This window comes from Diadema setosum, chromosome 5, assembly GCF_964275005.1.
Source record: "Diadema setosum chromosome 5, eeDiaSeto1, whole genome shotgun sequence".
Lineage (NCBI taxonomy): Eukaryota > Metazoa > Echinodermata > Echinoidea > Diadematoida > Diadematidae > Diadema > Diadema setosum.
Genome location: NC_092689.1, coordinates 5,867,175 through 5,882,187, shown reverse-complemented (window position 1 = coordinate 5,882,187; position 15,013 = coordinate 5,867,175). Strand labels below are relative to the sequence as shown.

General features: G+C 37.9%; 1 protein-coding gene across 1 annotated transcript in view; it reads left to right on the top strand.

The window, feature by feature from the left end:
- The first annotated feature begins 620 nt into the window (after nt 1-620).
- Nucleotides 621-15,013, top strand: part of LOC140229024 (calcium-activated chloride channel regulator 3A-1-like) — a 51,152-nt gene continuing 36,759 nt past the window's right edge. The window contains exon 1 of the mRNA XM_072309287.1: nt 621-1,158. Coding sequence (XP_072165388.1) covers nt 821-1,158 — 338 coding nt within the window. The 5' untranslated portion in view covers nt 621-820. The remainder of the gene's footprint in view (nt 1,159-15,013) is intronic.

The window sequence follows — 15,013 nt, the reverse complement described above, 5'->3', positions numbered from 1 at the left end:
GGATATAAATTGCAAGCGGAACTGTTTTTGAGATCCGCCGCTAAGAACCATTGTGGATCAGCATCTTTAACAAGGGTATCTCGGATGTTCTATTCTCCCCTGTATTCCCGAGGGGATTTCCCATGTGATAGTGCTTTTGATGAGATTCTCTGAAGAACACTGCGTGCTGCGTTACTCCAGTCTTTAGGAACAACTTGTATCGCTCGCGTGCCCAGAAACGATTATACACTTGTACAGTCATGTGTATTTATTTTTTGAAATTTATGTGCAAATGGCTTGTTGTATTAGGATTGCATGACGTATTATAGCTTGCACTGGATACATGCGTGTTACAACGTCGGGAATGATATCACCGAGAAAATAGTTACTACCGGCTGTGTAGAGTGGAATCCGACACACCTATTTGAACACTGACTGTATAGACTCATCATTGTTACGATACTGCAATTGAATAAATGTAAACAGAGGACAAGGCAGCTGGTTTGATGAGCGCCAAAAGCACCCACGTGCACTGAACCCATTCTCCTTAAATTACTCACGCTCCTCATCAGACGATTGCATTTCCGATTGAGTTTCTAATATGCCGCTTGTGTGGAGCAATGCTTGCCGACGGACTATAAATGCGGTTCTCTTTATACGATGATGTAACAAATGACGGAGTTATCAATAAGACTGTTCAAATCGAAGTGTGTATTTCATTCGTTCTTTTGGTGGTATTCTCGGGCTGTTATTGAAATACAGGTTGTGTAAGTAAGTGAAGTTGACCAACAGATCACAAAGGTGTCCGAATTCAACTTATCGTTCATATAGGAACATCACAATGGAGTTAAAATTGCGCAATATGATATTCATATCAAGGACCACTCCCCTTGGTAGAACTCCCGTCCCATCAACAGTACTGCTCATATGGATTGCATCCTCTCTCCTAGTGCTACCGAGGAGCGTTTTATCGACAGAAAGTGAATCGGAGATTATTAGACCTAAAGAGGAATTTGTTGGGTCAACCCACGTGGATACATTAACAGTGAGCGATCGCGGCTACAGGAATCTTGTGATCGCGATACGAGAAGACGTCTCGGAAGATGCCTTTCCCATGCTGATCGACGAATTGAAGAAATCATTCACAGGGGCGTCGGAATTCATGTACCGAGCAACAAGGTCAGTTAACCTAATTGCGGAAGGTGTTCATTATCACAGGGCTCTTAAAAATTAGTGTAGGAGTGAAAACAGCAAACATCGAAACATTGGTTTGATGCTTCATGGTAAAAAGAGCTAAATCTTAAGAAAAATTGCACAACTTCATGAAGATTAGTTCAGGAGCAAAAAGAAAAGTAAATAAATAACTATGTTTAGATGCAATACCATAGTCGCCCCTCATCTTTTGAGATGGATGAATTAATCAATGATTCGAAAAGGCTGTCACTTGCTTCCTTCTATACCCCTCTGCTGCTTTTGCTGCTCTCGAGTCATCACTCATCGCAGTATCAATACAACGAGTATGGCAATATATTCTCATGTCTGGTTTGATGTCAAATATTAGAGTGAATGCGCGTGCCTGTACTTACGATCTGTTAGTAGCTTAGCGGATAATACCACGAGGTCCCTGGTTCAAGGCCCATGGCTGCACTGGTTGTGACACTTTATCCCAACTGCCTGTAGTCCTTTATTTTGGGACTGAAAGCTGTCGGTCCCGATCGATGTTGCTTGCTTATAAGCAGTCAATGCTTCCCTATACTATAGCGGTCACGTAAAACAAATCAATCTAATCATTCAATTCATCATCCGTACAACTCGTCAGAGGATGATGCCAGTATGTAGGTTCACACAACTATAAGCTGTCAAGTACAGTACAGCAAAACGTTGACAGTTGATGACATGAAAATAACCTTTAAAAATACAAAGCGCGGGAAGTTATTCTGTAGAGGACCCTGGACTACATTTGGCACGGTTCTCACACTTCAATTTGCCATGTCTCGTCTGATTAACATTTTTGGCCCACAAAGGCACTCAAAAAACCCCGGGCGATCTATTAAGTGCTTCCGACTCGACGAACTGAGGGCCAAAAAAGAAGAAGAAAAAAAAAAAAAAAAGCAATCGATTTTGCAGCCGGGATAGATCAAGAGACAAGAATCCTCAATATTGGAAAAAAAAAATCAGCCTTCGTAAATCATTCCAACACCCATCCACCAATGATCCGTATATCTACATTACTTATTTCAGTAAAAAAATGAATAAATAAATAAAAAATAAAATTCAATATCAGTGGGTTAAAGTGTACTACCGATTGTATGCTCAAGCTTGGTACTGTCACAGTGCCGATACTGTCCTCTGTATAATAATGGAATCTGATCAAATCAAATCTTATCAGAGGCTTTGAAGCACTAACAAAGTTTTTCTGAAAGCGTGACGTAGTAAGGCCTACTTGCATATCTCACAGAAGAGTAACTTCATGCAGAAACCATATTTCAGCAATATATTAATTACACTTTAAAGGGAAGGATGGAATCTCAAAACTCAAATAAAACGTGAAGCAAATTAGAAATACGTGTAGTTTGTAAAAGATACTGCACATGAAACATAATGGAGTATAATATGTCTGCAATTGAAGTCGCGTTTTGGATGTTTATGGAATATCTACGATATAATTATACTTGTACGATGTTGAACTGTGAACGTGGTGAACTGATTATGTCAAGCCAATGTGCCCCCCCCCCTTCCTTAGGCCTTCCAAGGGGTTTAAGTGCTCAAGTCCGCGTCCGTAATCTGGATAATAGTGAAATCCTAATTCTGCCCCAATCGCCCCTTCATAATAATTTAGATATAATAAAATTACGTTGACTCATCTGCTTATAGTGATGACAGTGATGCTACGTATTTATCAAGGAAACTTTAATATGGAACGACGGACACATTGACACATGTGCACTCATTATTATACATTGTATCAATAAGATTATTCTCAATTATGGCACATTTTGGCGGCATATTGCATGGTTTTGTTTGTACGGATGCAATAAAGGAGAAAAGTTTGGGGTGGAATTTAATGTCCGGGCCCTCGTATCGATGACGGAAATTTGGCAATGGTCGAAGAATGAGAAACTTTCCCTCATCAGGCAGACGAAAGAATGAAACTGTGCGAATCATCTCCGAGTAAGCTCATAATCTCATCACAAAGAGGCTTATAGCTCAATAAGTTGCGAGAATTTTCTGTCATAGCAAAGGGACTGTACTCGGATGTTTGTAAATGACATGGCGATCTCTAACGAATGGAACATTGCGTGGGTCATTAAATCAAATTGGATTTTTTTTTAAAGAAAAAAAAAAGTTTGATAAGAAAGTTTTGCAAATCTTAAGAGGTTAAACTGTGCTATTTGTAACAATCACTTGAAAAGAAAGTAGATTTGGCAAAGTTGGTCAACTTACGTTCATTAGCCCCATGCGGTATAGACCCCATCATATTTCCCGTACTGTGACCATACCCCAACTCTAACAGACTTTTGTGTTTATACTGACTGTGGTACTGACCGTCGTGAAGTTTCATCCCATTTATGCTTTATATAATATTGCTATTCCAATAGTATAAGTATCAACATCATCGTCATTTCAATAATTCGTATGTACGTAACAATGATCATTCTTGAGCGAAATCGTGCGTCAAAGATAACGAGGCACGCTTCACACATTCATGGCGGTGACCTGGTCGTCTATTAACCGGTTGCTGTTCGTTATTCCGAAGGTTCGATATTCCGAAGGTTCGTTATTCCGAAGGTTCGTTAATCCGAAACACGCAAATTCCCTATACCTAGAGGTTCGTTAATCCGAAAATGAAAAAGGGTTCGTTAATCCGAACATTTGTGGCGTTATTCCGAAGGTTCGTGATTCCGAAGATTTGTTCATCCGAAAATGAAATTCGGAAAAACGAACCTTCGGAATAAGGAATCTTCGGACTGAAGAGCCTTCGGAATACGGAACCTTCGGAATAACGAGCTGTAACCTATTAATCATTAGCACGAAAGATATCCTTTTCTTTTGATCTTTTTTTTTTTTCGCAATCCGAGTATTGTTTCACTAGTATCTATGGGATATTCCCGTAGACATGTATTGTGTTCATAGTATTATACTCGAAGGATGTTCCTTTTCTTTTTCAGGCTTCCACTGTGTAGATTTCTCACGCCCTCGCATTAAAGGGATCGTATAGTTTTGGTTGAGACCTAATGTCAGTATTCTAACATTTTTGGTGAGATAATGAGAAACTCTTACGAAATATGAAAGAGCATGTAATTCTTTGAGGAATTCAACATTTATTTGATGAAAATTGGTTTTGAAATGGCTGATATATCCAAAAAAAAGAGCGATTTTAACAAAGTGTGGGACCCACACTTTATTATGATCGCTTTGTTTTACTTTGTTTTTGGATGTTTCAGTCATTCCAAACCCGATTTTCATCAAGTAATTTTTGAATTCCTCTTAAAATGGTATGTTCTGTACTATATCATAAGTGTTTTCTTGGTATCTCGCAAAAAGTTAAAAGTCCAATTCTCATCTCCACCAGTACTGTACCATCACTTTAAACATTGACTCTTGGAATTTATTGTTATTGGAGTATGGAAAACTTTTCAGGATAAAATTCTTGACATGATTGCATGGCGGAATATGCGGTGAAATTTGGTGAAAGTACAATGATAATTCGGGAACTGAGAATAAACATGCTCTACGAAATTCCATTCGCGTGAACGCCGAGAGTTGTAAAGAAGAGGGGACAGTAAATCAACAAATTTTGTGTTCTTACAAGACGCTACACGCGCGGATTTACTGACGACTGAAAATCAATGTGGTCATAACATAAATAGGCTCTGCTGTTTGTACGATTTCGCTGGAATGATGTGTGTTGTTTTCTTTCCATTCCATATATGGAAATCATGTTAAAGTGAAAAGAAATGAATGGAATAAATCATTTGTTTGCTTTTAATGGCGATGAGCACATCCTTCATGAACTTTAAATTCCTTTGAAGCTAAACACTAATTCAAGCTTAAAATGTGAATGCCCGTTAGCATAACTGCTCTGGACTATAATCACCATAAAAAGAGGATGAATGAATGGTAAGACTAGTATCAACCGTAACTACATTGTTTACGACAAAAGAAGACATTGTTTGTGATTAGAAATTCCGTATAAGACCTAACACAACACAAACCGATGTCAACTTACATCTGATGATGCGGAATTCCCAAATCAAACGAAAAGTGAAATTCATTGAACGATTAAAATATTCGTTCGAGTTGTTATCATTTTCTACGCAATAAGCTTAAGATACAAGCACCACATAGAAACGTGCAATCACAGTGCAAAGTGATCCAATGGGGGCTGAACGTGCTATATAACTTCCAAAATGACCGCTCCCCCCCCCCCCCCGTTTATGTTTATGTTTTTGTTTATGTGTATGTTTTAGGGTGAGTAAGTATGAAAAAAAATATACTGAAGCCGCAACTCACAGCGAAAAATTGAATCAAAAGAAAAAATCAATACAAGGCATGAAACACCCGACTATGATCATGATCATTTCCCTTCAGATTGCGAGTTTAGGTAGGAAAACAATATAAATATCAGCTTCTAATAAGCGTATTTCTTACCGGTAGATATTAAAACACTGACAAAGTTGCGCGAGTTTGAATAGTGGCGTGATAAAATTGGCAACAGTTTCTCAGTGTTGGTTGTTCACGTGGTTACCTCCTATACTGGTCCAAGCACAAAATGCTGGTACACATTGCTCGTATTGAACACAATTCACAGGTGTAAGTACTGAACAAAATACACATATATAATTCAAGTGCTTGTTTGTCACTTTTAAGGGTTTTCAGTCTAAATTCATGACAGCATGATCGTTATGGTTTATGATATCCAAGGCACGCAAGTTAAGGTATCATTCGTCAGAGGTTCATATGATTCAAATACAAATTCAAACTCTAATCTATTCAGAACTCTACATAATTTGTAAAGAGATACGCTTGTAATATAAACCGATTGTAATCAATTGTACATGATGATGAGCCTAATAGATTCAACAATGTCAGGAAGCAAACAGATTGCATTTTATACATATCCCAGGAAATTAAAGAGTGATATGTATCAGATGTTAATCTTGTTTCCCTGATTCACTAGTTGTATGTGAACTCCTTACGTCACCATTGCATCAAACTCATGCGTACTATTTCACGTGGAACTGACTTCACCCATGGACCTGTAGGTCCGTGCTTCACCACACTGATGATGGCCTTAACAACGTCGTGTACGACTTCGCAAGTCCTTGAAACTGGCTAAATGAAAGCATCTTCACAATATGAGTGCCCTTGCTGAGATCCTTGTGATCTACAATATACAGCTTCACCGCGACCTCTTACGTAATACGTTTATGCATTTCTAACCGCTTTTTATCGTCTGGTAAAGACCTCTTTATGGTCTGGTAAAGACCACTCATTTGACACCTTAGTGTTGTCGTTAGTGCCCCCTTTCTCAGGAAATCAGTAAAAGAAAAAAAAAAAAAAGAAGACGAGTAAATACGCTCATGAAATTTGCATACAACGCGTGGGGATTAAGTGTTAATGGTCTACTTCGTGAATAAGAATTAATAATCATGGTTGCGCGTGCATTTATAGTGTAAAACACGTACGCAGTACGCACCTGTGCACAACTCATGTCCATACTGTGCAAAACATCCCAGTGTTACCAAGAGGCTACAAAGAATTCCCCTTTCATCTACTGGGTATAATTCAAAGTTTATGCATACTTTGGTGATAACGGGTATTTTCTTCCGACAATCAGAAATCTTGCGTGTGGCTTGTGAAGCTTTCATATCGAGCCCTATATTAAGGGAAAACATGTCTATATTTAAATACACTCTTGAACTGGCCTATTTCTATAATATTATACTGGAACATGACTTTAAGCAATGTATTATAGCCACGTGCGATGGTTGTAATCACCAAGTATTATAAGTAGACGATGTGAGCGCCATGGTTAAAGAGGGTGTGGCCGTTCCGTCGCGCACATGATGATGCTTTCATTATCGTTATTTTGTCTGTTATTACTTCATCATAGTGAGTACATTGTATTTCTACGTAACATCGTAACATCGTTGAGTAATACTGAACATAATACTATCCGACAACCATGACTGTTGTATAATATATATATATATGTATATATATGTATATATATATATATATATATATATATATATATATATATATATATATATATATATATATATATACATATACATATATATATATACATATATATATATATATATATAAGGCACATATATGTCAATTAATGCATATAAGTATAATCACACATGCATTTATCATTTTTTCTTCATTTTCCCTTCTCCTTCATGTCTTTTGTTTATTCTTTTCTTCTCTCTCTTGTTCATTCTCTCCCCTTTTCTTTACATATATAATATATATATATATATATATATATATATATATATATATATATCAGCCGTTTCGTAGATTTGTTGACATATCATGATGAATCGTTTTTGTCTGAAACAACATACGTCTGCAAACGAAAACATGACCAACATGCATACCGTCTCAACGGTGCTGATAGTGATGAGAATGAGAGTATATAGAAGTGAGAATGCTAATGATAATACAAATATAATTATACGGAAGGGATATTTTATTTTGCGACAGAGGAACCGTTATCAACAGCACACGCAAAATCCAAGTATATACAGTACCATTGTGTAATTGTGTCATCGTCAAACATCTTATACTTTTTTTGTTGTAAATAGAATAAGGGCAGTAAATGAAAAAGTATAAGTTTGTAACTATAGTTGCACTTCCTGCCTTTGATTCGTACATAATACTAGTACGCGAAAAGGAAACACCAATGAGTGGCTACGAGGTCACGGGACTGACATACTTTGCTATTTCATTCGAATATATATAGTCCAGATTTGGCTCTGTTGTGGAAATTAAAGCCTGCAGGATCATGAAGATGAAAGTGTAAGTTCGCAAACAGCTAACATCTAATCATTCCATTGTGTGTATAGTTTTTGACAAAGGTTCCCAACCATGTTTTCAACGATAATTGATTGTGGTTCGAAAAGGGGACATCCATAAACGATAAGGCAGAAATTACGATGTTGACATTAAAGTTGAAAAGGTTGTATCTCGACTGCAAATGTGCGTGCATATCCAGAGTTGGTTTGCATATACACAGAGATTTTCGGATCAAAGTCTGCTCGATTTTTTTTTCTTTCATCTTCCGCACACGAGAACGCGAACTGAACATCAACATCATAAAACACGGGGAAATTAGAAACAAAAACAAACAAAGCTTGAGAGAGAGAGAAAAATATCTGACTAACCATGCTAACCGTTGGTCTTCTTGTATGAACTTATTAAACATTGTATATCTTGAGGTTTTTGTGGCTAACCAAATGCAAAGAAGTTATTTAATTGGCAGTGACGATATTGGAATATACTGTTGAAATAACGATGATGATGATGATGGTGATGATGATGATGATGATGATGATGATGATGATGATAACGCAGTGCTCGACATCAGCGGTGGCCTGGTGGCCCTGGGCCACTAAAAATTGATGTCAGGCCACCAAATTTCCAAAAGGGTCATCTTTTGGTGGCCCGATCGGGCAGTTGAGATTCAAAATGAAATTTTATATTTCTTTTAATTTCTGCCTCTACTAACATTTCTTTTTCGGGCTATCAGACCGAATCAGGATGGTGATGACGAAATTGTGACGTAACAACGCAAGTTATGATTTATATAAGAGAAAGAAAATGTCACATCTTTGCATGTAACCCATCCGTAAAGCCTGGCCTTAAGAAGTCTCATATTAAGCGTAGGGATCATGTCGAGGCACAGTCTTTAATCTGAGTCATACCAATTCTTGTGAAATATACGTTTGTTTGTGTGTGTGTATGTGTGTGTGTGTGTGTGTGCGTGTGTCTAGGTGTGTATGTGTGTGTGTGTGTTTTATGACTTAATATTATTATCTCGCCATGTTCCGAGGTCGAGTCGCCTTTCGAAGCGATCCACCACACCAAATTATAATAGTGCAGTATTTCATTTCGGAGCAATTTAATATCCCCCGGCTTATCGTTCCCCTGTCTGGGAAACGAACTCCTCACCCAAGCCATTTATTAAAATGAGTGTCCTCAATCTGTTAAAGGGACGATAGTTGTCTACGAAGGAACGAATGGACGAAGAATACAGAGCTGTGATTAAAAGCATACGTACGTAACGGGGAGGTTTGAAAAACGTGCATTGGCGAAGACAGCCATAATCATAATCTATGATGATTCTAGATTGTTAAGATATACAAAATAGATACGACCTTACTGATAGCACGCGATATCCCTCCCTCCTCCCTTCGAGATCCCAAGCGCCTTGACTCCGTTGATCATAAAGTGCATGTCGGTTGTATAAGCATACTTTGCCAATAAGGGCCTTCTGGGTGTCAGCTATATTTCCGCAAATTACACGCACTCCACCGACGGCACGTATAAATTATTGATTCTTCATGCAGACACTTGGAGCAGTTTTGGAAAGATCTTCACCACAATGAATTCATAAGAGCACTGCACGTTTTTCGCCACCCTTCCCCCTCTACTGATGCACCCCCTTTCCCAGTTTGTTATCTTCCGCTTTAAAGGTGATCATCTGATTTGCATATAGTCTGATATTAAAAAGCAAGCAAGCAAGATTAATATTTCTATTTATTTGCTGTCTTTTTGTATCTTTTTTTTTTGGGGGGGGGGGGCAGGATGGGAGGGGGATGGGACCAATACAAGAGAGTAAACTTGTGAGAGTATACCTTCCACGTTAGGAAGATGGGTAATGCAGTGATAAGGATAATGATTATGGTGATTATAATAAGAAATGATAATGGTTGTTATGATTTATCACAATTATTTTCACCCTTGCTTTATTTACTATGATACTATTCATATTACGATGCACTCCAACTTATAGTGATAGCATCTGTAATTATAGACGAATGCTAATGGTAGTAATAATGTGGTAACAGTAACAATAATTGTAATGAGGACTATTACGGAAATTAATAACGTTGATGATTATGATAAAAAGAGAAAAAGTGACAACAGGGAAACATATTTTCTTTTATTGTTAGTCTGCACCGGTATACCACGGAGTAATTACTTTCGAGGCATTTCTAATTATCCTGAATTACGTGATATTGCTTCTTCTTCTTTTCATGGATTATCTCTGTGTCAAGTAGTATATCTACTTTGATATAAAGTTTATACATACATAATATTGTACTTATTTTACTCATTTCGAGACAGATTCTCCGCAAATCATCCAGAGAAGTCACCGAAAACCTGACAACTATTCTTAGCATATGAAGTAATCTTTTTTTCTCAACTTTTTGTTTGTGTAATACATGTGTCATGCCAAAAGTATTATGAAAAAAAATATGAACATATTTGAGCTTTGATATCATCTCCACATTACCAAGAACAATGCATAGGGCAGAGTTGTACTCCTGAACAGTGGGTTTTACTGGTCCGTGTCTTCCGAAATATCGGGGCAACATAGTCCAAAGGAAGTGCAGGTGTTCATGGTTTTCTCGCTTGAGCTACCAAAAACAAATGCGTCGTGACAAATCGAGATCCGGGCAACCCTGACGTACAAATATTGCAAAGTGACGCATGGTTAACGGTATAATACGTTTTGGGCAAACGCGACGTGCATTAAAACGTTGCGCATCAATGTTGATTTTTGTGGGGATGTTCTCAAATAGATTTTTCACACAATGTTGCAAGTGTGTTGAAATGAACAGAGAGGAATTCCACAGTATCGATTGGAAATGACACGTGACGGACGAATGAAGCTTTTATTGATTCGTATAATGACGGCATTGACGACATTGTTATTTGACATATTTCTGAGACTACGAATTTACAATGCATGCATATATCTCTCCCTATTAGTAGCCATCGTTCGTCATCTACAAAGACCCCATGCATGACTTCATTTTGGACTCAGAAATATCAATATTAGATTCTGATATTTTCTGAAAGATTAAAGATCAGCAACCGTTGCTTCCTGTGGTGATTCATGATGTGGCCACTGCTATTCTTGTTCATGAGTGTCATGTTGGGTTATGGTGAGATGGCGATATCATGCTAGTGTCAGAACACAGAAGTGATCAGCGCGTTTACTGAAGGAGAGTGGACGGGGGTTGGGTGAGGGTGAAGCAAATGTTAACTATCAGTCTTGTACAGCGCCGCGTCACGAAGATGTGTATGTATTCTTATCATAGACCGTGAGAACTATATGCGCACGATCTTTACCACCTGAGTGTCAGTTGTTGTATACAGCCATCTATTTTAGCTGGCCCGTCATGCTCAAAGCTAAGTATGTCAGCTTCATGGGGAAAATTGTTGGAGTTGAATCATCACACCGTCATCGCAATTCTAATTAATTTCATTATGTCTTGTTTTACTTTGTTTTTCAGAAATCACATTTTTGTCGCTTATAGTTCGCCTATCACTGAAGTGCCCTGCAAATAACCCATATTTAGTTTCCTTTATTTTCGATTTTTGTCGCTGCTACTGTTGTTGTTTATGAGAGGATACTCTGCCAGCCGAGTTCAAACAGGTCACCTTGTTTGGTGTGATGAATTAAAGGACAAGTTCACCTTCATAGACATGTGGGTTTTGTGAATGCAGCAATATTAGTAGAACGGATCAGCGAGAGTTTGAGGAAAATCGGACAATCCGTTCAAAAGTTATGAATTTTTGAAGTTTCTGCTCATTCACGACTGGATGACAAGACTACTATAGCTTGTGATGTCACATGAGTACAACGAAATAAAGAAAGTATAAAGAAAATTCAACATATTTTTTTACTTTTCTCGCGTAACAAAAGAACACTTGACTTCTCTCTTTCAGAAGGCATGGGAAATAGTATTACCAGGGAGGTGGAAGATTATTTCTTCCACCTCCCTGGTATTACCCTTAACATACGTCAGTAACAAGTCAGAGAAATGTGCACTTTATTCAAAAAGTAAAGTTTTGTGAAATTCTCTTTTTATTTTCCTTATATCGTTGTACGCATGTGACATCATACAGGGTAGTAGTCTTTTCATCCAGCAGTGACTGCACAGATACTTAAAAAAAATCATAACGTTTGAACGGATTGTCCGATTTTCCCCAAACTTGCACTGATGTGTTCTACTAGTATTGTTTTCTTCACTCAATCCACTTGTCTTTGAAGGTGGACTTGTCCTTTAACCCCAAAAGGATGTATTTATGAAATAGCTCGATGAAGCAAACATTGTTGACAAAAGTTAGGGCTTTTTTCTCTTTCTTTGTAAAACTCCCAACCGCCTCATTATTACGGAGACTCCTATTGTTGATCAGTGAGCTATTACAATTCAAATACTTATCTCTCCCACTCCCTCCCCTCTCTTTTATGAGTAGTTAATTCCTTTTTCATCTCCCCACAATTCCCCGTCTACTTTTATCGTCTATGTCCTTCGCATTCAGCGATGCCAAAGAAAAAGACAGTAAACTACAGTTCAAAGTCATATACATCAGGTACAATGGAAGCTCTCTGGGGTGGAAATGAATAATTTGCATTTACGATGCCTGTTGGACTGCGAAAACTGAGAACAACCAACCACAAGTAAAAATGTATGACTCATGGAATCTAATAGCCCAGGTCAGCTTTAGCAAGCACCAGAGGGTTATCAGAGTCTTCCCCTTCGCTACACCATCAAATTTTCAATACTGCATAATTATAGGCCTATAAGCTGTGTGTGGTAAATCGCTAAAGTGAGAGGGAGTTCAAATCCGACGGCGAACTACATGATATATAGCACCCTCGCATTTTCGTATACTTCCAATTAAATCTAGGTTAAGCCGACTATTCGTTGTTTGAGTATGTGCTATAGAGGTGTCTTGTATGCGTGTATGTGCCGTGTGTCTGTATAAGGGACTGTACAGTACTGGTTGAGGTGAGGAATCAGCTTGTAACGTTTTGCGAGATATTTAGAAACCACTTTATGGAATGTTAAAGAGCATACATTCTAAGGGGAATCAAAATTTTATTTGATGAAAATCGGTTTTGAAATAACTGAGATATCTAAAAACAAGGAAAAGCAAAGTCGTGGCCTGTGAATGCTGTGAATCTTATTAGGATTGCTTTTTTTTTTTTGGATATCTCACCCATTTCAAGGCCAGTTTTCATCAAACAAACGTTGAAACCTTCTTGAAATTACATGCTCTTTCATTTTTCATAGGAGGTTTCTCATTATCTCACCAAAAAAATTTATAAACCTGAATCCTCACCCATTTCAAGGCCAATTTTCATCAAACAAACGTTGAAGCCTTTTTTTAAATTACATGCTCTTTACATGCTCAACCAGTCACATGCCAGTACTGTACTGTTCCTGTATTAACATGATGATATTACAGGAGCAGCGAAAGAATTAGCAGTAACACGCTGCTCCCTGTTATAAACGCGTATACACTCAAACAACGCCCAAGGTACTATCAGCACGCTGTTCTATATCATATACTGGGGTAATAAAGGTTGTATATTGAAAGACAGTATACAATGCAACGCTCTGCTCATCAGCACACATGATGTTGTATTGATCGAAATAATATGATGTGAATGGATTATGCTAATTTACAAGATTGTCTTGTGTACTTGCACTAATGGCATAATAATCTTACACGCTAAATTTGGACACTGAGTCGCGATAAAGGACTTGAGATGGTGAAAATAACATCATATAATAGGGTATTAATTTCTCTCGAAGTTGACACCAGTAGTGATAGACATGCCACGCCCAGATAATGGCGCCTATGTAATTGTATAGCACGTATTTACTGGTAGAAGAAATACTCCCGTTCGTACTGCCAAATACAATCGTCATTGCTGTGGTATTATATTGTTGTACTTGCAGTATCATTATATTATGACGTCGTTACATAAAAAAATGTAGACATGACATGCACAGCATTAAAACACAGACACAGACGCACGTGATAATATAATGTGTGTGTATCTGGTGTATGTGTGTGTGTGTGTGTGTGTGTGTGTGTGTGTGTGTGTGTGTTTGTGTGCGTGCGTGTGTGTGTGCTTGTTGTGTCTGTTGTGCTATTTGGCGGACTGCTTTGAATAGAAGACACTGTAAGCCTATGTTACTCAATGGAAAAGAAGTGGCGCCTCAAACGTCATGGTGGATTCCATCCAATTCATCACAGAGACGCTTGTCTACATAATTATTATTGTATCAAAATACTAGCTAACATCTTGTAAAAGGAATGTTGCTTTAGAATGGAACATGAAGTTCTCACTGTCCGAATAATTTCATAAGTAATTCAGTGTGCCATTGACTGTGTCACACCTTCAGAGGAATTTGCATATACCATTTTGCTTTCCTGATACCGCTTTTGATATCAAATACATAATGCGGCCCACATTATTATCCGCACTTGTTGACGCTGTCTTACCTCACCGCACGATATATTACGCTATACCATCATCACGTTCGTATTAATTATACTGCAAAGTAACAACGCAGGCAAAGGTCACACTTTGTCGACGTTGATGGTCAATGCATTGTTGAACTCTCCCATACTGGCTGAGAAACAAATAGCAAGGGGTTGATTGTTTTTTTTATTAAGTAAATTTTATTTTGTTTTTCTTTCTGGGTTTTTATTTTCTCGAAGGTTACATACTGCGTAATGAATGAGATGTATATTGTTTGATTAGAGGGAATTTGTGTGCCGCACATGTCATCGTGAGGATTAAGATGTTTTGGTGTCACCACAAATCTGAAGTCATATCTACAATGCACATACAACCAGGACTAATTAGCGGATGTGGTTTTAATATGTGATATGAAATCATACAGGCATCGCCTGAATTTCATGGATAACACAGCCATTAGTAACATTCTTGGAAAATTAATTTCAAACCGGAGCTGGTGGT